A 23,915-nucleotide genomic window follows, 5' to 3' on the forward strand; every position below is an offset into this window, starting at 1 on the left:
CTGTAGAGTGGTCTTGCTCTAACAGTCTGACAGACTGGCGTGTGCCGTCACAACAGAGGAATGGCTTGCCTGCTTCCATTTATATTTTCCCATGTTTTATAAATTCTTATGGCTGCATAGTATTCCATAACGTTGGTCTGCTATATTTTTCTTTCACCTTTTTATTTTTTCTGGATGTTTTAAGCCCATGCTTTCTTTTTCATTGCTGGGTTTTAGAAGTAAATGTTTTTATATGTCAGAGCTCTGTTTTTGCTGCTTTAAAAAATTGTATCAAATCATTGGAGTAAATCTACCAGTAGAAGAGAGGGAACATTTTTTTTTTTACAGTTCATGATATTAATTGCTAAATGACTTTTCAGAGGGATTTATACCTTCTAAGCCCCTCTCCCTCCTGAAATCTGTCTACCCATTAGCCATCAGAGATTATTCATTCATTCATTCAGTTAGGGTCAGAAAGGAAAATAAGCTGAAATTTAGACCTATCACTGTTAATTACTTTGTTGGTATCTCTCTTCGTATATATAGCAGAGGGAGATGTCAAAACTAGTGTTTTAAAAGATATTTTAAAATTATTTGTGAAATTCAACGATTTATTGATTTGAATTGACTGTAGGGTATTTGCAAAAGTAAAACCCTTATATAATCATAAATATGAAGATGACAAGGAATGGCTATTTAGCAACTGGATTTTAAAATAAACTCTCGAAATGTCTGGATATTTAGCCATTTTTCCCCTTTCTCTTGGCTCCCAGAATCAGTTTAGGAATTTTTATCCTCCAGCCATTGATTTTGCCATTGGATAGAATACTTTCACTCTTTGGACTTTTTTTTTTTCAATATTCACAATTGTGGCAAACTTTGTACATTAAGATTTAGATTTATTTTGAAAGCAAGCAAAAGTCATTCAGAACAGAGTGAAATAAAACAATGATAAATTGCATAACATTGATCAAGGCATAAAAGAAAAAAGCCAAATGTGATTTGTAAAATAATAAGACAGAGTTCGTATGTGCACATGGTGTGGAAAGAAGGTGGTGAAGAATAAGAGTGATCTGAAAATACCTCCAAAATAGAAGTTTTGATTCTTTTCCCCTCAATAACAGCAATTGTGTATCTCCGGTCAAAGGGACAACTTTACACTCAGCATTTTTACTTAACTGTAAAATATTTTCAGTTAGTCTTATTTCAGATGGCTTGAAATACCCTTTTTTGCTGAGTGGTTTAAACATTAAGTTATTCTGTTGCCCTAGATTTCTGCAAGAATGCGGTCTTGATGATTCAACAAGTTGAAGCACTTAGCCCAGTGATTCTCAACCCAGGCGATTTTGCCTCCAAGGAGACATTTGACAATGTCTGGGGACATTTTTTGTTGCCAAGACTTGTTGGAGAGTGGGGTGCTACTGGCATCCTAGTGGGGAGAGACTAGGGGTGGATAGTGCACGTCCTACAATGCACAAAACAGCCTGCTGCAACAAAGAATTATCCAGTCTCAAATATCAGCGATGGTGAGGCTGGGAAACCCTGTCTTAGCTTAAGGTCTTGGGCTGAGGGATAGTTAGTTGCTGTATTCAGTCTTCTACTTAACTTTGGCAAGATGTTTAGCCTCGGTTTCCTCATCTGAAAAATATAGTATCTGTTCTATATAATTATTGTTAGTGCAGCATCTGACACGTGGTAAGTAGTTGGTAAATTCTATTACTGTTATTAGCACCATCAACAATAATATTAAGCATGTCTAAAATTACTAGAATGGTAGTTTGATGAGTAGTCTGATGAGTCTTTACAGTTTTTTTAATTCTTTGCTAAATTCTTTCTTTTGAGAAGTAAATCCACATATACTTTGTATAATAGCTGTGCTGCAGTGTAGTGAGACCACTTTCCACATATTTTCTAATTTGTACATACATCAGGCTACTTTACTCAGATTTAAATTATCAAAATAATAATGGTTTAAAGACTGAAAAATTTGTAGAGTGAATGTAGGCACTCAGAGGACTTGAGTCTTTGGAATGAGGATTGTAGGTAAGCGTGTGCACCGTAGCTGCTGCCTTTTAGGGCTCACTCTTCGGTAGTTGCCATGGCTCGTTAGACTGCATCATGGTCACGGTCATCATGGTATTTTTCTCTTCCTCTCTAATGGCCCCCTGATGATTTTATTGACGCACTTCAGGGAGGATGATTAGCTGGTTCAGTCCTTGTACCATGCCTTCATTAAGGATGTTTAATAATGCTACCACCAGTACCCTCTCTGTGAAGAACTGGCTAATGGTGAAAGGAAGAAAAAGGAAGTAAAGACACAAGGAATAGAAGGCATTGTGGTTCCTGCCTTTGAGGAGTTTACAGTCTAATTGAGGAGATATAATAACTTACATGTCTGGTTCTCCAAGGACTAATAGGACTGAAGGTATGGCAGCCTCATATATAAGGCAGGAAATAATGGAGCAAGGTTAGGAAAAGGACAAACCAAGGACAGGCATTTATTTGATTGCAGCTAATTATTCCTTATATATAAATATGAGTCTAACAGCACTTTAAGGTCTTAGAAGTTACAGTAAACGTTCATACTCATTTGATCTTTGCAGTAGTCACCAGAGGTAAAGTAACAGTTATTAAACTGTCTCCCAAATGTACATAGGTAATATATGTAATATAAATTAAATAACAGATTTGAAAATATACTGGGGAATGCCAGTGTGGAATTAGAAGAGTAATAATCTCCAGCACCCTCCTGGGCTAACATAATGTGTCAGGAGACCTTAAAGACGATTAGGGGTATTCGCCAGAGAGCCATATCTTGATGAAAACATCCTGTAGAGACATTACCCTCCTTTGATTCTAAGATTCTGTCTTTACTCCTCAAACATTTTATACTTTTCCTCTCTCCTTTCCTTTTTTTGATCCGAAGAAATGTATAGTTTTGATAGGGAGACAAAAACAAAGACAAACAAACCAACAGAACACTGTTACTAAAATATGAGGAATAATAAAAATACATTAATTAAGACTTTTCTTCTTTAGAGCCTGTTTGATAAGGTTTTGTTTTTGTAAAGTATTTCTACTAATTAATATGTAAATGACTGATTTGTAAGTACATTAACTGCTTATTCCATGGCACTATAATTGAAATGTCATTTATTAAAGAAAAGGGACACTTAACAAACCATATTCTCTTTACATGACAGGTACTTCCTGCCCTCAAGTTTTTTCCTAAAATTTTCCTATTATTTCCTTAAATCTAAAATAGGAAATCTTTGGGGACTAGCAGCTGAATTTCGAACAGTACCTAATCAAAAAGCTGAAAGAATCTGCAAATAATACCTTTCAGTAGAATGGCCTTACCACTTATGGCCAGAATTCAGACCAAGTCATGAGAAAGATCCAAGATTATATCACTTATTATTTTATCATCTAAAAGAATTGTTGCTCTGAAAGATAGGAAGTACATGAAATATATACAGACCAAGTTTAAGGTTTTAGATAGTTACATGGGAAGACATTTGCACATCCTATGATTCCAATAAATTCCAAATCTAATTAGCATTGTAACCACTTGAGTAGAATTATAGATTTCTTTTATTAGGCAGAAAAATTAAGTAATATATACTTTAATAATAAATTTGAATCTAAGGGTCAGAGTTTCTACATATGGTCATTCAGATTGTCCCACCCAAGGCAGGGGCACCATTCATATCAAATGGATCTTAGATTATTTTGAAATTTTTTTTATGTTTGTATTATAATTGTTGACTACAAAGATGGACGATTTGTATATGTATTTTTGACAACTTTCTGGCAGGTGACAGTGTCTTGTTTGGAGGTCAGTAACACATCATTTAGGTTGGACGCAGGCTGCTGAGGGACCTGTCTCCTTTGAGTTCTGGAGTCACTGAGGTAATAGCTATGAAGCGAGTTCAGCGGGCAATCATGGTTGCAGGCAAGAGTCCATCCCTGGGCCTTTCTGATCTTGAAGAAACCTTAGCAGCTGAGTTGGTAACCCTAAAAATTTCATAGGAAAGTTATCCCAAAGTTGTTTGTGGTGGTGTAATTGTTTTATTAGACAAATGTTTACTTCCTGAAAGATTTTGAATTAAGTTTAAAAAGAATACACAAATAAGCAATTTCTCCATATTTGGCAGCTTATGTAGTTTTCATAGTTAAGGGAATTTGACTTCTATGAGTAACAAGAGTGCCTTATAATTGTAATTTTAAAAAAACTTTCATGATAGGAAGTTTCAAATTAGCTTTGTTTTATGAGGGGGAGGTAATTGGGTTTATTTATTTGTATTTGGAAGAGGTGCCCGGGATTGAACCCAGGACCTCGTGCGTGCTAAGCATGCGCTCTGCCACTTGAGCCACACCCTTCCCCCAGAAAGTTTCAAATATTCATAAAAGTAGAAAAGATAATCTAAAAGACTCCTGTGTACCTATCACCATGCTTCAACAATTAACAATGTATGTGCCATTCTTATTACGCCTGTTCACCACCATCTTCCCCCACCAAGTGTTTTTAATAGAGTATTTTAAAACAAATCCCAGATATCTTGTCATTTCCCCTTAAATCCTTAGGTATGAATCTCTAACAGATAAGAATATATATATAATGATGTCATCATTATTATGGTACTTCCTTAATAACATATACTCCATAGTCAATTTTAAAATCTCCCTGATTTTACTTAACAGTGGGTTTGTTCAAATCAAGATCCAAAAACGATTTGCATATTACATGTGATGATGTCACTTAAATATCTTTTGTCCTCTTAGTTCCCTCTCCCTTTACCCCCCCTCCCATTTCTTTCTCTCTTCCTCTACCATTGATTTGTTGGAAGAAGTGGACGTATGTCTGTAGAATGTACAGGATTTGGATTTGGTGTAAGTTTTGCTTTTTCTTAGTGTTATTTTATTTATTTCTCTGTTCCTCAGTTTTCCTATAAATTGGTATTGAAGTCTAGAGACTCAGTTAGATTCAGGTTCACAATGTAATTCCAAGTCTTAAAAATTGAGAAAGAATTCACATACCGTAATATTTATTCATCCTTTTAAAAAAGTAAACAGTTCCATTGATTTTTTTTGGAATATTCACAGAATTGTGCAAACATATCTGTTTAAAGTACCTTAACAGAAACACGCATTTAACACACACCCTTTACTTGGGTACTTAGTTTTCATCTAATATAACTAAGCTAGGCAGAAAAGGCCAACATACATATGGAAATGTGTGTGTGCGTGTGTGTATGTGTGTGTTTGTGTGTGTGTGTGATGTTATTTCAGATTCCCTCTTAGCGTTGTAGAACTGCTTTTGAAGAAAACTGAGAAAATAATTTTATTTTATTCCCTAAGAAAGCAGTTTTTATACCATTGTCATACTTTCTAAAACTTTGAAGATAGAGTAAGGATAGTACCTTTGGTAATTGTTGAAACATTAATGTCATGGATATTCTGAAAATAAAATCTAAGAAGTGAAAGTGGTAGGAACACTGTTATCCAGTTCTCATAATGAGAGACCCAGAGACTCCAGGATCTTTCTCAGACTTTACATCTGTCTCACGGTATTCGTTAGTCTAAGTTGTTGTTGATACATTAGCAACCTCTAGAATGCCTCACATATTCTTGTGGGTTGTGTCCAGTAGACACGAGCATAGGCTATTTTATTGATAAGAAAACAGTAGAACATTGCTCAGCGTATAGGACAAGGCAGAAGATTGTCATACTTAACTGACCTGCACCGGTTTATTTGGATTTCTGACAATCTTCTGGTTTCTTATGACCTTAGACAACTTTTCTTTAACTTTGAGCCTAAGTTTCTAAATTTGCAAAAAGCATGGGTGATATTTTCTAGCTCGATGCCAGTGTCCTTTAGTTCGTGAATTACTCCTCTGGCAATGATGCATTCTACTCTCTTCATGTCTGGGTCTCTAGATGATTGATTTGCTCATAACAGTCTTTCCTCCTTATAAATATTCCTTCTTTTGCTCTCTCTGATTAATCATTTACTTTTTCCCAGGAATTCATCTGTCCTTTTCCTTAACTATTTTTTGTAAAATTATTCCTTTTGGTTTTAATTTGTACTTTACTGCTGTGTAGTTCTCTTCTTTATTCCCCCGCTTTGAAGCCACCTGCTGCCGTATGTTTTGCTTTCTGTATTGTGAGGCTAAATGTTTTGGTGCTCCTGGGTTTGTATTCGGTAACAACTTTTATGAGCTTACAGTTTCTGTGTTTTTTTAATGAGTGGCATGATGCATTCACCCCTTATGAGCAGTCAGTGATTATGTTAATTAACATTCTTAGCATAGATAATATATCCTGCATGGATGCAGAATTTTGTGCTATATTTTACTGATAATTGTACTAATACTGTGTATGATATTGATGCATTTCTCACATCAGCATGTCTCATTTCCTGCTTGTTTTGCAGAGTTCTGCGGCTAAATAATTTGTTATACTAATCCTAAATAAACTGATAAATTATTTATTAGGAATTTAAAATTTAATAAATAATAATTAATAAACCAATTAAATTTGAGTAAGAATTCACGAGTATTCCAGAGACTTTAATTTATAAATGAGAACCTCAGTGTTTAAGAGCACATGAGGCCGTGGCTATCTGGGGCACCGCTGAGTGACAGTGTCACTAGTCACAGGTTGATGCAAATTGTCTGTGTGGGCTGAATAGCCCTGGGAAGCACAGGCAGCCTGGAACAATCATCGTCTTCATGGCCAAACAGAATGGATTCTTCTTAAGTAGGAGGGCTTGCTATCACTTTTGAATAATGAGTTGATTGACAAACATATTGTAAAGAATAGGAGGATTTCTGAAATGTCTTTTTCTATTTTCCCTCCTCAGGGCAACTGTTTTTCATTATTACTACGGGCTGTTTCAGGGCTTGTATTCCATGGTAGTTGTGTGTGGGCAACAGTGAGTCCTTCATCACCTAACTGTGTATAATAGTACACAGTGTTAGAGTATGTTTTTTTCTTGGTAATTGTTGGTAGATCCACTTCCTGGTTATACTTAAAGTATCCTGTTACGGTGCATTATTGAAATGTTAGGAATGTTGGCTGTAGTCTGGCATATTCTAGTACATTATTTATTCATCTTCCAATATATTAAATACCTCCTATTTTTTAGACACAGTAACTGAGGTTAACTATATGAATTGATTTAAAATGCACTTTTTCCCTCTTTTGAGCTAAAAGTAGGATTTAATTGGGAAACCAAACATAGCCAAAGGCTCCTCATCTCCAGAATTGTTCTGTAGCCAAAAAATGGCAAACTATTAGCATTTTTACTTCTTTTCACTGTACCATACATACCCTGTTCTGACTAAAAACTTTTTTTTAAACTGAAATTATATGCATAGAAGAGCTGCTGTTGTTTCCATTGGCCTTCCCTTGGGAATTTTATTACATGATAGGAACTCCATGCCATATCAAGTCATTTAGAGTCCTGATTTAACAGTTTTGTTTTTAGGTAAGTATGTATCTGAGTCTATCACATTTTAAGCTGTAAATAAGAGTGTTGTTTTTAATGAGTAGTTGATGTGTTGAGAATCCCACTACCTCACACATAGAGGTTCTTTTAAGGTATTTTATAGATTAGCTTAGCTTGACTTCAGAGACATAAAAAAGTCTTTCATTAATAAATATTAAAGTAATACAGAATATTTTAAAAGAAACTAGCTCATGTTTGTGGGAATTGCTGTACATTTCCTGAGAGGAGCTGTAATAATTGACATGATTTATCTGAATAAGTCTGAGAAGAGTCTTACATAAGAACAGTTAACTACTGACCAGCCTGTGTAGCCAGATGCTTATCTGTGTGTCTGCTTTCAAGATTTCTTCTAAAGGAAATGATGGGACTTGAGTGTTTGCCTCCCTTGGTGTTACAGTCCTGAGATTTGCTTGACTGCATACTGAGGCAGGTAGATTCATACTCCTGGTCTAGGAACAGGGCTGTCACATAGATAGAAGCATGGGAACAAGGCCAGACTCCTCTGTCTTTATCTTCGTTTGAAAACTAGGCACAATGTACTTGTTAATACGGTAGCTCAGAATTAATTTTACTTTTCAGAGTGCCTTACATTTGTATAAACTGTGGCATATCGCTGACACTAAAGATCCAGAGCCTGACAAATGAAACATTAAGGGTTTTACACGTCATATTCACATGTCCATATCCCTGCCACAAAATGATTATCCATTCCCATTCCACATACTGCACTGATCATTTGATAAAATGCCCAGAATGCTGAAGCTTGGATTTGGATCTTGGTGCTGATCTGTCTAGTCTATATTTCTGCTTACATCTACAAACTGAAGACACTGAAATATTAGTCAGTCAACAAATACTGGTTGAACACCTACTGTGTGCCAGTCACTGTTCCAGGCACTGGGATGTCAGGCAATGTGTTACTTTACTCAGCTATTTGATTTTGTGGGTTTATTGCTCTTAGTTCTAATTTTGGACATGAGCTTCTATTGCTGATGCAGGCTTATCTGCTGCTGTCACTTACAGTTTTAGCTATAAGATTTGATAAGTCCTTAGATTTATGTATCTTAGACTTCCTCTTGCAGCTGTCATTCTCATTTCCCACCCAAAGGGGTGATCAGGCTCCCTCTAAGTAGGTTTCAAAATCTTACTCTGCTTTTTTTCTTATTTTATAGCCCAAAGCCACTTTGAAACTTCACCGTGAATTACAGACTTAAATATTTTCTGAGGCCAGCCTGTTACCATAAAGGTATGCAGCAGGCCAGTGTCAGTAAGTGGAGATGAGTAGGTATGTGTCACACTGGGAAGCTCAGGCCCCCGTAAACATTTTTAAAAATGCCTTTGTAACCTGTGTCAGACACACCTATAGGCCAAAAGTTCCCAACATTCTGAACATCTAGATGCATGTAAATTAGGCTGTTGACTTTGAAATATGAAAATGAAGTATCAGTTTATTAGTGACAGTGATTGTATCAGTTTTAAAATAGGAAATGCTAAGAACTTTGCCACAGTTAGTGTTATGTATTTGTGGGGTGGGGTGTGTGTATTATTTTGTTTTGTTTAATGTATTGGGGACACCTTTCCATGTTCAGTCATATAGATCTATCTCTCATGTCATTTAATGACTGAAGTTTCCATAGTAAGGATGTGCTATCATTTATTTTTCCATTTCCATAATGATGGGTATTAGAGAAAATCTAAAGTATGTTTTAGTGTAACCTTTATGGAAGATAAGGATTAAGTTTTTTTCCCCTGTTTTCTTTGTTATTTTTAAATACTGTAATTTGAATAAAAGACAGTAGAAATTAATTTTAAACCCAAAAGTTGATTCCAGGAAATAGTAGGTTTATATCATTTACATAACTCTTAGGAAGCCTCAATTTAATTATATTTCCTTCTGGTTAAACAGATGCATGTGGATGAACCATTATAAGGGCATAATTTCCTGGGCATTAATGACTGAAGAGCCCTTATACAGCAGTTTGAAGCTATTAATAGATTCCGTATAAATTCTGAGCATAACATGTTTACCAGTATTCACACGTAAAGAGACAGCCGTGAATAGTGACGTATCTGTGAGAACTAACATTCACATTGTATTGTGTAGATGTTAGGGTTCATTACTTTTTTGTTATAGGAAACAAATAGCTGGTGCTTTCTTACAATTTAATGATTCTTGCAAACTATTACTTGAATTCTGTTCTAATGGAACTTACAGAGTTTCTAGACCAAATTACTTTACAGCAGTGTGATTTCATCTGATCTCTTCCTGTATTACGCTCTCTGGTCTAATTTCATTTTAGTTAGGAAAAGCAGCAAAAAATTCTTATTGGACTTATTGAAAGGGCTTTCCCACCTGGGATGTAGATTTCTTTTTCTTTTTATCATTTAAAATACTTCTTAAATTGAGATACAGAATACATAGTTATTAGAATACAGTTTCTAATATGGAACCCAGTTCTCCTCCCTCAATATGGAATCCAGTCACATCCCACCGAATGCAGAATTGTTTGTGTGTAGCGATTTTCGAGAGGAGATGTTTTATAACTTTCAACACATTTTCAAAGTGATGACATACTGGGAGTGGCAGTGGCCGCAGTGGTAGGTAGTCAATCAGTGACCTGGTATCTCGATGATGCTGTAGGAGGACCAGTTTATTCACTGTAGGCTTTGTCATCTTCAAAGATTTTCTGGTATTTTTTTAATGAGGAAAAAAAATATTGGTAACTGAAGAGAAGAGCTGGGTAACCTGGGACCTGGCACAGTTCAAACTGGTCCAGTGGCATTCTCTGTTCTTTATATTTAAAGAAGCAAGGCTATTCCCAGCACTCAGCTCTGGATTAGACCCAACTTTTAGGAAGGCGTTATTTGCTCTCTTAATAGAGGCCTGGAAGTATAGAAAGCCACACTTGTATTTCTGTAACTCATAGGGGAAATGAATGAATATTGTAGTTTTAAAAAATAACATCATTAATTATGGATGAAGATAAAAATTAAAAAGTGAACATTTCAGAAAATATGTAAGAACGGTATATGCAAATATATATTGACTTGGAAATATAAATCCAGTGGATCTCAAAAATTTTAGTTCTACTATCCACTTTAGGTTTTTCACTGCGGATGAACAGTGTTCTTTGTCACACATAGCTCTTCCTCCCCGTCCCACGAATAATGATCATGTAATTGGGATTACAGTAACTACTATTATTGAATCCTTCATTAACTTTAATAAAGTTCTTTAAAGTTATGTTTCTGGTTAATTTGTTTAAGTTTGAATGATTTTTATAACATAAAATGTTGTAAATGATTTATCATTTTTTCTTTATTTTTCTAAACAGAGTAGCAGCTAAATTTTTTTCTATTTAGTAATGTGATCTGCAGGGTAACCACTCTTAGCTTTTCAAGGAAAATGTGTATTCTGAGTTACAGTGATAACCTGTAAAAGTCCAGTTCTGAAACATTGCTAAAGTAATTACATTTGGAAGCATCATGAATTTTGTTTTTCCTTTCTTCATTTAGTATGGCAAAAACACCCCGCCACACATATATATGTTAAATACTGGAAATAAAATCGTGTTTCAAATTCCCATTCTTTAAAAAAAATCTTTTCAGAATTTAAGTAAATAAAGACCAGAAAGTGGCACCAGTAATAATTTAGAATGTGATTGAACTGAGAAGACTGTGAGTCATTATTTCACTTTAAAAATTTCAAGATTTATATTAAAAGAATCATTGTCTTCTTTCAGATAAATTTGCGTCTCATCTTGGTAAGTGGGAAAACAAAAGAGTTCCTGTTTTCTCCTAATGATTCTGCCTCTGACATTGCGAAGCATGTGTATGACAACTGGCCAATGGGTGAGTGGAGTTTTTCTCTTAAAAATAAGTAACGTTAATTCTTTGTGCCCTACCTTTTTTCACAAACATTTTGAACAAGTTGTAAGTAAATAAAATATAAAAGAACAAACAAATGATTGAGGGTATAAGGCTTAAAAAGTAGGGGTGGCTGCGTCCTTCCCTGAGTTTTGCTCTTCTACTTCCTCACAGGCAAATGGTAGAGGAGCCAGTGCATCAAGTCCCTGTTTGGCCTTAGAGCTGTTTTAGTGTAAAAGAAAATGCAAAATAACTAGCAAACACTCTTGTAGCAGTAACCCTATTTATACCAAAACATAAAGTGAAAGGAAAGAAAAACTATCTTTAACAAATTACCCTTTCTTTGCTCTGTTCTATACATGGCCTATTTAAAATTGAGTTTGACACAAAGTTAATTTCTAATTCATGTCACTTCATGTGTTCTCTGAACTGCTGCAAAGTCAAGAAGGTATAAAATCCATTTATGCTTTGGATTTTCCAGCCAGTATCATGACAGACAAAATTTTGCGGGGTGTGTGTATGGTATTTCTTAATTTCTCCGGTTCTTTGCTGTGCAGTAAGACTGTCTTGCCATCCTCAAGTGAGTCTTTAGCTTATGTTTTTTTTTTTTCGAACTTTCCCCAAGTCATCTTGACTCTTTTAATGGCATGTACCATAGTGATATGACTGTTTCAGCTGATTTCACTTAATTTTACTAGCCAATGCAGTTGGGACTTTTAAAGGATAAGATTTGTTTTAACAGAGAACACAGTGTATACAAAATAAATCAATTAGATCAGTGTTTCTCACCCTAAAATAATATATGGAGCTCTTTTAGAGGAAGAATATTCTTGTAGATTCCCTAGTGCTGACTTTAAAAATAAACATTACATCAGATAGAGACATAAAACTCAATTAAGTGTTTATCCTTATTAACTTGTATACAACCATAAAACTAAAACAGATCTACAAAGAAAATGCAAATGTAACTCTAAAACCAGTAATGGTCAAATTAACAATTTTAATGTGCCACGTGATATATTTTTGCTAAAACCAACTCGCTGCTTGCACCGTGACTGTGGTGCTGTTGAGTGTGGCACGCCTCTGCTGCTGCTTGCTGTATGAGAACCCAGTTATCTGTGAATTCACCACAGAACCTTCATCACACACTTTACCAAATTGTCATTCAGCCTTCACTTAGCAAGAATGCATCATTTATGTATTAAGTCGACCTCTGTTCTTTTCTTGTTAACCTCTTGACGATTAAAGAAGTACTGCTCAGCACCAGCACTATCATACATGCATACGTGGGCACTGAAATCCCACGGCTGTACTTGGTTATAAGGTAGTTATTTGATTTATCTATATAATGTCTTCCAGATTATCATTAAAATGAAAACACAATCTAAAACCTCTTGAAGAGGACTTTCAGACCATAAGAACATATTTTTGTGAATTCATAGACCTGAGTTTAAGAAACGCTGATTTAGACAAATACTTTGAAATGACTGGCTCTTTCTTCCCACAGTCACCAAGGGACAGGTCAGTGCTAGTTCTTAAATCAGGAAGAGACTGAGGCTAAGAGTTATAAATAAGAAGGAATTTCAGGAAAGCTGAAGTAAACTAAACTTGGGCTCTTAGAATATTGGATTTTCTTCATAGGCAGGCAGGATAGATAACTAACAGTATGAAAAACATTTAAAAATGTCTGATAGTGCTGTTGTACTAAGTATAAAAGATTACTTTTGTGATTTTTGTAGGGGTGGAGACATCTACGCGTATTATAGAAAAGATTACCATAACTAAAAGGTTACATTATAACTTGAATTAAAAGAAATACTTCTACCTTCATAATTGTTTGACTTAGATATTAAAATTAATATTAATTCCTTAAAATATCCTGATTAATGGTTAAACAAAGGTAAGACGTAAGTGCAGATCTTTACCATAAACAGTTTCCCAAATGAATGAACCATTATCTACCAGTGATGGAAATTGATTGTGTCAATTCTGCATTACTTGTTTTCATAAAAAAAGCTTTTGAACCCAGTCTTTCCTCAGTTTGCCAGTTCTATTCAGCAATTTTAAGACACTGCAGAAAATAAAAATAAGTAATTTAATTTTCTTATATATAAAATATTTAAGTTAAAAACCTTGGTCTATATTGTATCCATAATGCAGTAAAGGTCAGCAAATGTAAATATTGGTGCTAATAATAAAAGTCTAGTGAATATTACATCAGTGGAAGGAGATACTTTGTGCAATGTATTTTTGGAAGGATTTTGTTTTCTTGGTATACTCTTGGGCATCTTAGAAGAATATTGTTAATAGATGGATTAGTCAGCCACACAGCTGTTATCGGGTCAGAGGTCCAAAAAAATAACCCATTAAGTGTATGTTGCTAGTAGCTGAAATTCCTCCTCTAAGCATTGTTCTTCTGTAGGTCTCTCTAAATTTCAGATCCTCTGAGAGAGGAAGGGAGATAGTGTATTAAACCAAAGAAGCACATGGAAATCATGACACTCTATATAATATAATGAATATATGGCTTTAAACTTCTGCATCTCAAAAAATACCTTAAATATTTTTAGAATTTTTTTCCCTGTGAATCAGATAGTTACTGTCATTTGTCTTTATATCTATGGGACACTGCCATCTTGACCAGAAATATTCATATATCTGATAAGGAGCTAATATCTAAAATATATAAGGAACTCATACAATTCAACAGCAAAACAAACAACCCAGTTTTAAAATGAGCAGAAGATCTGAATAGACATTTTTCCAAAGAAGACATACAGATGACGAACAGGCACATGAAAAGATATGCTCAACATCATTAACCATCAGGGAAATGCAAATCAAAACCACAGTGAGATGTCACCTCACACCTGTTCTAAAGACTGTTATAAAAAAGATAAGAAATAACAAGTGTTGGTGAGGATGTGGGAAAAAAGGAACCAATTTAATTGGTGCATCCATTATGGAAAACAGTATGGCGATTTCTTAAAAAATTAGAAATAGAAGTACTATATGATCCAGCAATTCTGCTTCTGGGTATTTACATGAAGAAAATCAGAACACTAATTCAAAAAGATATATGCGCACCTATGTCCATCGCAGCTTTATTTACAACAGCCAAGGTATGGAAGCAACCTGAGTTCCCATTAGTGGATAAATGGATAATGAAATTGTGATACACATACACACAATGGAATATTATTCAGCCATAGAAGAAGAGTGAAGTTGCCATTTGCAACAACATGGATGGACCTGGAGGCATTATGCTAAGTGAAACAAGTCAAACAGAGACAAATGATTACCAGATGATCTCTCTTATATATGGAATTAAAAAAAAAAAAAAAAGCCAAACTCATAGATGGAGAGAACAGATTGGTGGCTGCAAGAGGTAGGGAGGAGGGTATGTGGGAGAGATGGGTAAACTTTTTCTTTTTTTAGTTAAAATGAATTGAATAAAAATTGTTTTTTATAAAAGAAGATTTATAGCAAAATATTTTAATTCTGGCATTTTAACACTGAGGACATTTAACACAAAATAAAGTTTGACCCAAGTAAAATTAGGTTAGGTAGAAATTATCATGACAAAATAAAACTAACAATGCTAAAGGGAAAATAAAGAAATATTCTATTAAACAATAATTTTGGGTATGGTGAATTCAGAGTAATTCATACGAAAGTGCTGGTGACTTAACTTGATCTTTCTTCTAGAAAAGGGACCTTGGAGCACCGAGTCAGAAGGCAACAACGGCTTCCCAGGGGAGGGAGGGACAGGGCAGGGGGCACAGGACCTGGCAGAGAACCACTGAGATCCTTTTCTCCTCTGCCCTTCTCTGTTTTGCCGAGTCACTGAGAAGCACTGGTTTTATCAAATTCATGTTCATCGTTTTGAACACTCAGAAAAAGGCAAGAGGAAAAGTGCTTTATTTACCTCCTTTCTCTTCTGTCACTCGCTCTTCAGGCCATTTTAAACTGACTTTTGTGTTGATGGTTGTCACCTCCTAATAATAGGAGCTTCTGTAGAAAACAGACACACGATTAGTAGAATTCCTGAGAAAGATGATGGTGGAATTCTCAAATCTTTATCAAAATCAGAGCTTAGATTATTATATTTACAAGCTAGTGCAAATTACTAACCCCATACCCTGCCATGATAACCAGTGTCCTCAAAGCATTATTTTAACAGAATCATTTCAAATTTTACTGTAATGCAAGCTATACACTAAAATGAAATATTCTCTTACTCATCCTGCCCACCAGTTTGTCTTCTGATTTTATGTGTACACTATTCTAGATTTCATATTTGTATAGTACCTCCTAATATATATTATTTTTCGAGTTTCTTCCGAGTATTTTGGGTAAAGTGAACTGAAGTTGTATTTTCTGTAGTATTTATCAGTTGGCTTAAAAAATAATGTACAAATCAACATTATCCAAAAGTAACTACCGTGGGGGTTTTTTTGTTGTTGTTATTCCGTGTTTGAAATTTTTATTCTCTAGTTATTGAGGTATAATTTTTTTTGTTACACTCTACATCAGTATATTCTTTTAAAAATCTCTGTTAAATCTATTGTGAGCCTAACAAGTACAAATATTGGAACATTATAATATTTTCTGTTAATTAGTGGTATTTACAATTGATTTTCAACTGACTTTTTTTTTTTTTTTTTTTTTTTTACTAGGATTGGCTTTTTCCCAACTCATTTGTTTTAATTTTTAAACTTCAGGACTACATTTGGGCACATTTTAGTAATCTTTAAGAAGCAAAAACTAGTCTCTTCAGCTCTTGCTATTTAATGAGAAGAACTAGCAAGAACCAAGGCTGCAGTGATTTCAGGAGTAGTGACTTTTCCAATTATTGGGAAGCTCCAAGTGCCTTCTCTGATGTTATTCTATCTGGCTTGGATCTGAATTTCAGAACAGTGTAATAATACCTTAATTTTGTGTGAAATACGCCTAACAATTCCCTGGTTCTTTTCAGACTGGGAAGAAGAGCAGGTCAGCAGTCCAAATATTCTACGCCTTATTTATCAAGGACGATTTCTACATGGAAATGTCACATTAGGAGGTAATAGTCACCTTTATGAGATTTAACTCCTCTTATGGCAACATTGTTTGCTTGTTTAAATGCTAATGTCTGATTTTACTAAAAATATCATTTCAAACTATGAATTTTGCCTAGTTTTTGATATGTCTACTATTTTACATTTTGCATTCTGTTTAATTTTAGCACTACGGTTAAGTGTTTACTATTTGTAAAATAAACTCTAAGCCATTATAAGATGGGTGTCCATACTATTATTTTATAAATGTAATTTAATTGTACTTCTGGATAATATAATTTAGATGTGATATTTTTACATTGAAACCAGACACACAAACTAGGAAAAGTTTATGATAATTGATTTTTAAATATAATAATGAAGAGATGTTTTCAGTTTGACTTTAACTGATATAATTGCCGATCATGCGGGAATAAAGGTAAAAGTAATGTTAGAGAAGCAGTGTATTATAGTGACTGAGAGAGCAGATTTTAGAGCCAGACTGCCCAAGTTGTATCTTAGCTCTACCACTTGCTAGCTCTGTCACCTTGAGCAACTTATTTCACTGCTTTTTGTCCTCGTTTGCTCATCAGTAAATTGGGATGACACTAGTGCCTACCTCATAGATTGGGAGGGTTAAATTAGTTTATATATTCAAAGCACTTAGAACAGTGCTGGGCACATATTAAACACTTTTCATTGTTAGCTGTTGCTACTCTTTATATGTGGATGAAGAAATGTAGCTCAGTAGCGCCCCCTTATGGGGGGGATATGTTTTCTACTATCAGCAGTATGTTACTATAATTAGAAATTTATTGGCAAATGAAGTGATCTACTTTAATATATCTTTGTTAAATATAGTCTTTTTTCTCTAAACCTAACAATGAAATGTTTAATCTTTTTTTCCTTGAGTAGAATATTTTCACTCATTCATTGATTCTTTGAGCATGTATTTATTTCTTATGCAACAACACTGTGCTAAGCTGGAGATACAGGGCTGAATGAGGTGGCATTTCTTCCTTCATTGTGCTCTAGTATTACATAGTAGACACAGATAAAATTCACTTAAATACTGTGTGACAAGGGCTGGAGTAGATGATTGCAAATGATTATTATGACAATATCAGGGAGAACATTTCTGTGTGTAATTTCACACAGGTTCTGGTGGCGGTGATAACCCTGGTCTGAAAGGTGATGCTCTCTGCTAAGAGATATCTGCTGTTCAGATACAACTTTGGGGGGTTGTAGTTTTTATCGCTCTTTGTGTAGTTCCATGGACAACTCTTAATATATGGCTATATTGTGCATTCATTAAGGATGAGGCCATATTTTAATCCTTTTTTGATCATCTGTGTCTCACAAGCTCTTGTGATGTTGATCAGTAAATGTTGATTGAATTTATTAATCTGTTTGACTATATGAGTGAGTCTTGAGACTCCATTTCCCTTTTTTATTTTTTTAATGTTTTTGGGGGGAGAGAAGTAATTAGGGTTTATTTCTTTTTATTTATTTGTATTTTATTTTTTCATGGAGGTGCTAGGGATTGAATCCAGGACTTCATGCATGCTAAGCATGCGCTCCACCACTGAGCTATCCCCGCTACCCCTCCATTTCCCTTTGAGTGTTGATCTATGTGAGCAATTCCTCACCAACTTAATTCTTTAATTACCTTTCTGTTGTGGCCTCAAAGTTCCAATTTCATATTAAAAATCATAGAATTTGTGTTGAAATCAACTTGTTTTTTGGGGGGGGAGTTTGTTTTCGAATGATTAACAGATTGACTTATATTATTATTGTCATTCTATGTTGCTCTCAGTCTTTTCAAAATTAAAACAAATCATTTCTGGTTGTAGTGATTTAGACAAATAGTCTAGAAGTGTAACCTAGACCTTTCAAGTTGATCCATGAATCTAGGTAATAACTTTCAGCTATTTGTGGTTTTTTGGTCACTGTTTTTCTTTTGTGTCCCTGTATTCTTGAATGTGGATTATAAAGGAGACGGCAGATAGGGTCCTGTGCTGGAGTGGCTCGTGTGGAGAAAGCCTGTGAGACTTGCTGTGTGTGTGTAACCCTGTGGGCCTGAGATATTTCTTTATAAATGCAAATTCCGCATGCCCACCCTCACCTCCCCCATCTCCCAATCCACTACCGATTTGAAATCACCAGTGATTTTTATGTAAAGGGTGAAAATCTCTGTTCTGGATTCTGTGCAGCGTCACAGTAGGAAGCAGAAGCACACAGTGAAGGAGAGAGAAGGCATCTCGGATTCCTGTCTCCCTCTTCCTTTACCTTCTCTGACAGTGTCAGTCTCAGTATCTACCATTTCCAGCTGAAATTCAGGTGGAGAAGAACAGTGACGGTCCCATCAGTCCGATTTGTAGCTTCCCATGGTCAGCCCCTCCGCAGCTTCCTAGGTCCGTCCAGGGTTTCTCTGAGTTTACCCTTCAGTTCACTTACCTGTTCTCTGAGATCCATTTTCCTTGCTTCTCAGAAAGATGATGGTAATGATGATCATGGTAATACTGATGGAATGCTTTTTTGTGTCAAGCCCTGAGGTAAGCCCTTTCCTTGGATTGTTTTGTTTAACCAATACAACAGCAAGGTACAGGTGATGGAACTACTGTCTCCAGCTTAGGTGGAGGAAACTGAGGCGTAGGGAGGGGTCAACAACTCATCTTCTGGTCAGTAAGTAGCAGAGACATGACTGTAAACCCAGGTCTGGCTTCCTAGAGTCAGGAAGGTAGTCTGAGAGTGGTACCAGCTTGGTATGTGGAGATTGTAAATTCAGTCAGGCTTTCTCAATACATGTAGTGAAAGTTTTAATAATATAAAGTCTTGTTTGCATTTCAGTGTTAAATCAGGCCTAGGAGATTATCCAATAAAGATGCTCCTGCTTTTCTCAACCTAATGTGCATTTTGGGGCATCACATTAAATTGAACTTCAGAAGTTAAGAGAATAGACCAAATAATGGCTGGCCAGCTTTACATAAGACGGAAACTCCCCTCGATTGTGTGACGTATTAGTAACCTTGAAGATAATCAGGCTCTTGTTAGCCATCATCCTGTAGAGCAAGATTTAAAAAGCAGGTAGCAGTGGGGGCCATACTTGCTAAGTAATGAGCCAGGGCCACCTTAGGTTCATAGTTGGTGAAGAGAGAGTAGTCTGAGATGTCAGAACGAAAGCATCACGACTATGGAGATAATCTACAAGTTAGATGTACCAGCCGCTCCTAACTTTATTCACAGTGACAAATGGATTTACCCTGAAACTTTCGCTCAGATGGTTCATGGACACATGGGTGTGTGCTCTGTTACTCTTTGTCTGAAATAGTTCAGAATAACATTTGTTTGTTACTTATGAATGAGGAAAACCTCTTAAAGACTTGACTAGAAAACAGTGATTACTAATAATGCCGATAGTGATTCTTTTTTTTAATTTAAGTATAGTCGATGTACAATGTGTTAATTTCAAGACAGTGAGTCTTTTAAAGTAGCCTTTTTAAGAAGATTATTTTCTAATTGAGAATAAATGTTTAAAATTAAGTTTGTCATTTTTTTCTATTTCTATATCAGAGTGGCCTGTCTGGTGCAGAAATTTTATTATGTGATTAAATATAACTAGGTTTAGAAACAAATATCTCTTAATCTAAACTTTCCCCTAATTTAGAAAACAATTTTTTAAATTCCTTCTCTCCTTTAAAGATTATCTCCAGTATTAACCAATTGTGTATTTTCTCTTGTCCCCTTAAACAGTATGTATGTATGTGTCAGACTGATAGCCACAGCTAAATAATTTCTGAATTGTAGAAATTGTTTCTGATACCATTAACCTAATTTCATTTTGTAAGAGATGCTCTATCCAATAAGACGTTCCATCTGTTGATGAAGTCAAACAAAAGGCCATCAGTTTTTAAATGGTTTCAGTGCTGGTTAGTGCTTTCAGTGGGTCGATGTATATGTAACAAATTGTGTTCTACTTTTCACATAGCATTAAAACTTCCTTTTGGCAAAACAACAGTGATGCATTTGGTGGCCAGAGAGACGTTACCAGAGCCAAACTCTCAAGGTAAGCCACCCCCTGGAGAAGTTTCTCACTTGAGCCCCAGGGACAGGCATTTAAATCTGCCTCGGTTTTTCTTGGATATTCTAAGAGAAAGGAAGTTTTCATAGTTTATGAATAGAGCTTGTTAAAAAAAACAGCCAAATATTTTGAAAACAGGCTGAAATTAAGAGTATTTATTATAGCTTTTTAATTTAAAAAAATGCAAGCATTCCAAAAAAAAAAAATCTCTGTTTCTTATTATGGTTCGGGTACCTCCCCTTTCCTCAAGCATTTTTATAAACAAGGCCTTTCTTCGTTTTTCCTAGGTCAGAGGAATCGGGAAAAGACTGGTGAGAGTAACTGTTGCGTAATCCTGTAAATGCCGTCTGCCAGGCGCGCTGTGATGTGGTCCTTGTCTTTCACGCTGCTGGGGCAGAGGAGACCCGATGTGGCTTCAGAAACCTTTAGGCAGAGTCCGCCTGTAAATCCATGGACCCAAACTATCATGTGAACACTGTCATCTTTTCTCATGAAAGTAAAAGAACCAAGAACATTTTTCACTATAATTTTTTTATTTCTAGTGTCTTTGTTTATGTTGAGCAGTTTTTAAATATTTGGTTTTTGAATGCAAGTCAATCTCCAGGGGAAAAGTTAACAAGTTATCTTTCATAACAGAAACCATTTTGCTGCCGCAAAAATTGCCATCACCAGAACTAACAAATCAAGTGTTCCAAATGCAGTTTGCACTAAAAAGGATTGGCATTATTTTCTTCATCAGCAGAATTTATTATATGGTTTATGGTACCTAGGAATGATCATATATATAAATTCACACTGGAAGACACTCAGCAATTAATGAAGTTAATTACTGGGCCAACTGGAGAGGAAAAAATGGAGAAAAACTCAGCCGTGGTGGCTGCACTGGCACAGAATCCTAAACTGAGTGTGACTATTTTCACTGCGACAGTGAAAAAGCAAAATGTGCCTGTTGTTTAAAGTACTCAGTAGAGGCTGATGAAACTAATTGTTTTTCCTTTAACACGTGCACTCAAGTCAGACAGTAACGGCGGGCTTGTTCACACAGCACAAGAAGGGGTGAGAGCGCGTGTCCTAGCCTTAATGCGGGGGTCAAGTCCAGTCACTCGTAGACTTCCATGTGCAGAAATATTAGAAAACCTCATTTATTGGTCACTTTTATGTATTTGAATATTAGCAAATTGAAATTTTCCATAATTACTACTCATCTCTGTGTCCAGTGTCACACTCATTAGAAAGTTCAGATGAATTCTTAAAATTAAAAAATTCTCCATAGTACTAATTTCATTTCTTTATGTAGTTTGCATTTCATATTAGTGCTTGCAGTTGTATTAAAATTAAAAGACAGTTTTTTAAGGCATACATGATTAGGGATGTCATTCTTTTGTTTGTACCAATAATTTAAAAATTGATATGCTAAAAACAATTTGCACAGCACTAAAGCATGAGCTAGTTTCATCTAAATCTGTAAAAAAAAAATAAAAGATTTTATATTTTTTCACTGGGAAGAAATTCTTCCTGGATGAAATTTCAGATATGTGTAGAATATATTTAATAAAAAAACTTATAAAATACCTAACTATAGAACTTAAATATAGATTGGCGTGTAGTATATAGAACAATATTCCATATAAATAACTTTAGCCTTTATAAAAATGAAGTTGCAGGTTGACATTATGTTCTGTACTGAAATAAATGTCCACAGCCCTTACAAATAGTAAGTGTAAATGGTTTCAAATGGTCAGCTTTGTTTAAAGGTAATCAGATTACTTTACTCATTGTTAATGCTTTGATGAAGAGGCTTTATATGCAGTAGATCTACGAAAATATTGTTCATACTGATCAGAATTAAATTTGTATAGAGCAGAGTTTTAAAATGAATGTAAATAGCACTAAACATTTTCTTTTCTGCAACCTGTACTTATAGAGTCTTTCTGTAAACTAAATTAAAAAAATACTGTAGTGCATTTTGGTGGTAACTTTAAAGGTCTTGATTAGGTTGATAATTGTTTGAACACTGTCTCATCCATGTTAAAATTGTGTTCTATTTTATTTTTGAATCTTTTAAAAATTTGTGTAATATTCTTTTGTTAGTTTTGGGAGGATTCCCAGTGTATCTTTGATATTTAACCTGGTTAATTTGTGCACAGTCACGACAATGGTTAGAATTACGTAGTCTCTGTTATCACTAAGACATTCTATTCAAGGGATGTTAAATGTTTATATGCTTTGTTGACTAGCTCAAATGTGAATTCTGTTAGTGTCGACTAAAGAAGAATCTGGTAGTTACTTAATGGGGCAATTAAGCCATTTATGGCTGTATTCTTTCCTAATACAAGCTACTGGTAGTTATTTTTAATACCTATTTTAATTCTAAGTACTTTTCTGTTTTTCCAAAGTTAAAGACTATAGTTAATTATGATTGAAATTCTATGATGGTTAACAATATTCTCTATTGGTTTTCAATATATTTTCCTGTGTGTTCCCACGTTATAAATTTCCCTTCAGAAGACCTCAATTCAGAGTCTGCAAATTGGATAAACTGGTTTATTTGTAGAGAAAGAATTATGTCACTTAATTCCTAGTATAATTGTTGTGCAAAATGAACAGAAGAATAAAAAGTAGCAGTAAAATTATATACTGAAAACACCAAAAATTTAGATGCCTTAATAGTATATACGTGAAAATACTCAACTTTCCCTTTGAAAATAGTTCCTGGGCCTGCCTGATTGTTGATCATATCCAAGGCTCCTTCCTATCAGCGATCCCTCTGCCAAAAACAACAGCTCACTCTCTGAAAGGTGAGAGCTGCAAAGATCCAGTCCTGTAAACAGAGCCTTAGTTACAGGCCTGTGACCTTGCCCGGCGCTGGGGTTTAATTCATCTCTTACCTAAATTTCCTAAATGTTAAGTGTTCTGGAAAAGGCAAAGCTTTTTTTCTTCATTAAAACCTCCGCATGTCTCCTTGATCTGAATTATTTGCTTTCTTTTCAAGATACCTTGTATCTTGTCATGAAAAATACAGTATCTAACATCGTCATTTGCATTAAATGAGGTTTTCTCATAACATTTATCCTTAATTTTATGTCATCTTGACCAATGTTACAATAATTTCTGTTAGCTGATTGTGGTAAACAATGTTTAATGTGAAAAGAAATTAAAACTTTCTTCATCTGTTGTAGAATATTTCCCTTCTTTCAGATGACTTCTATTCCTAATTTTGGTGTAAAAATATTCTCTCTACTATTTTTGTCTTTTTTCCTTCAATCTATTTTATTACATTCTTCAGTAAAAATCAGCATTGTATCAGCCTTTACTCTTCTATATTACCAAAATCAAAGAGAAGCGATCAAAATTTAGTGTGCCCTTATACCATCCTTACTGGTAACTGTCACAGGCCTTTTCTTCAGTTTTTTCTCGATTATTATTTTGTAATATA

The 23,915-nt window shown here is 34.9% G+C and overlaps 1 protein-coding gene across 1 annotated transcript in view; it reads left to right on the forward strand.

Annotated features, from left to right (window-relative positions):
- The window catches only part of UBL3 (ubiquitin like 3), a 58,384-nt gene extending 34,727 nt beyond the window's left edge, over nt 1-23,657 (forward strand). The window contains exons 2-5 of the mRNA XM_006192943.3: nt 11,236-11,344; nt 16,338-16,424; nt 20,387-20,464; nt 20,767-23,657. Coding sequence (XP_006193005.1) covers nt 11,236-11,344; nt 16,338-16,424; nt 20,387-20,464; nt 20,767-20,819 — 327 coding nt within the window. The 3' untranslated portion in view covers nt 20,820-23,657. The remainder of the gene's footprint in view (nt 1-11,235; nt 11,345-16,337; nt 16,425-20,386; nt 20,465-20,766) is intronic.
- Nucleotides 23,658-23,915: the final 258 nt, after the last annotated feature.

Source organism: Camelus ferus, chromosome 14, assembly GCF_009834535.1.
Source record: "Camelus ferus isolate YT-003-E chromosome 14, BCGSAC_Cfer_1.0, whole genome shotgun sequence".
Lineage (NCBI taxonomy): Eukaryota > Metazoa > Chordata > Mammalia > Artiodactyla > Camelidae > Camelus > Camelus ferus.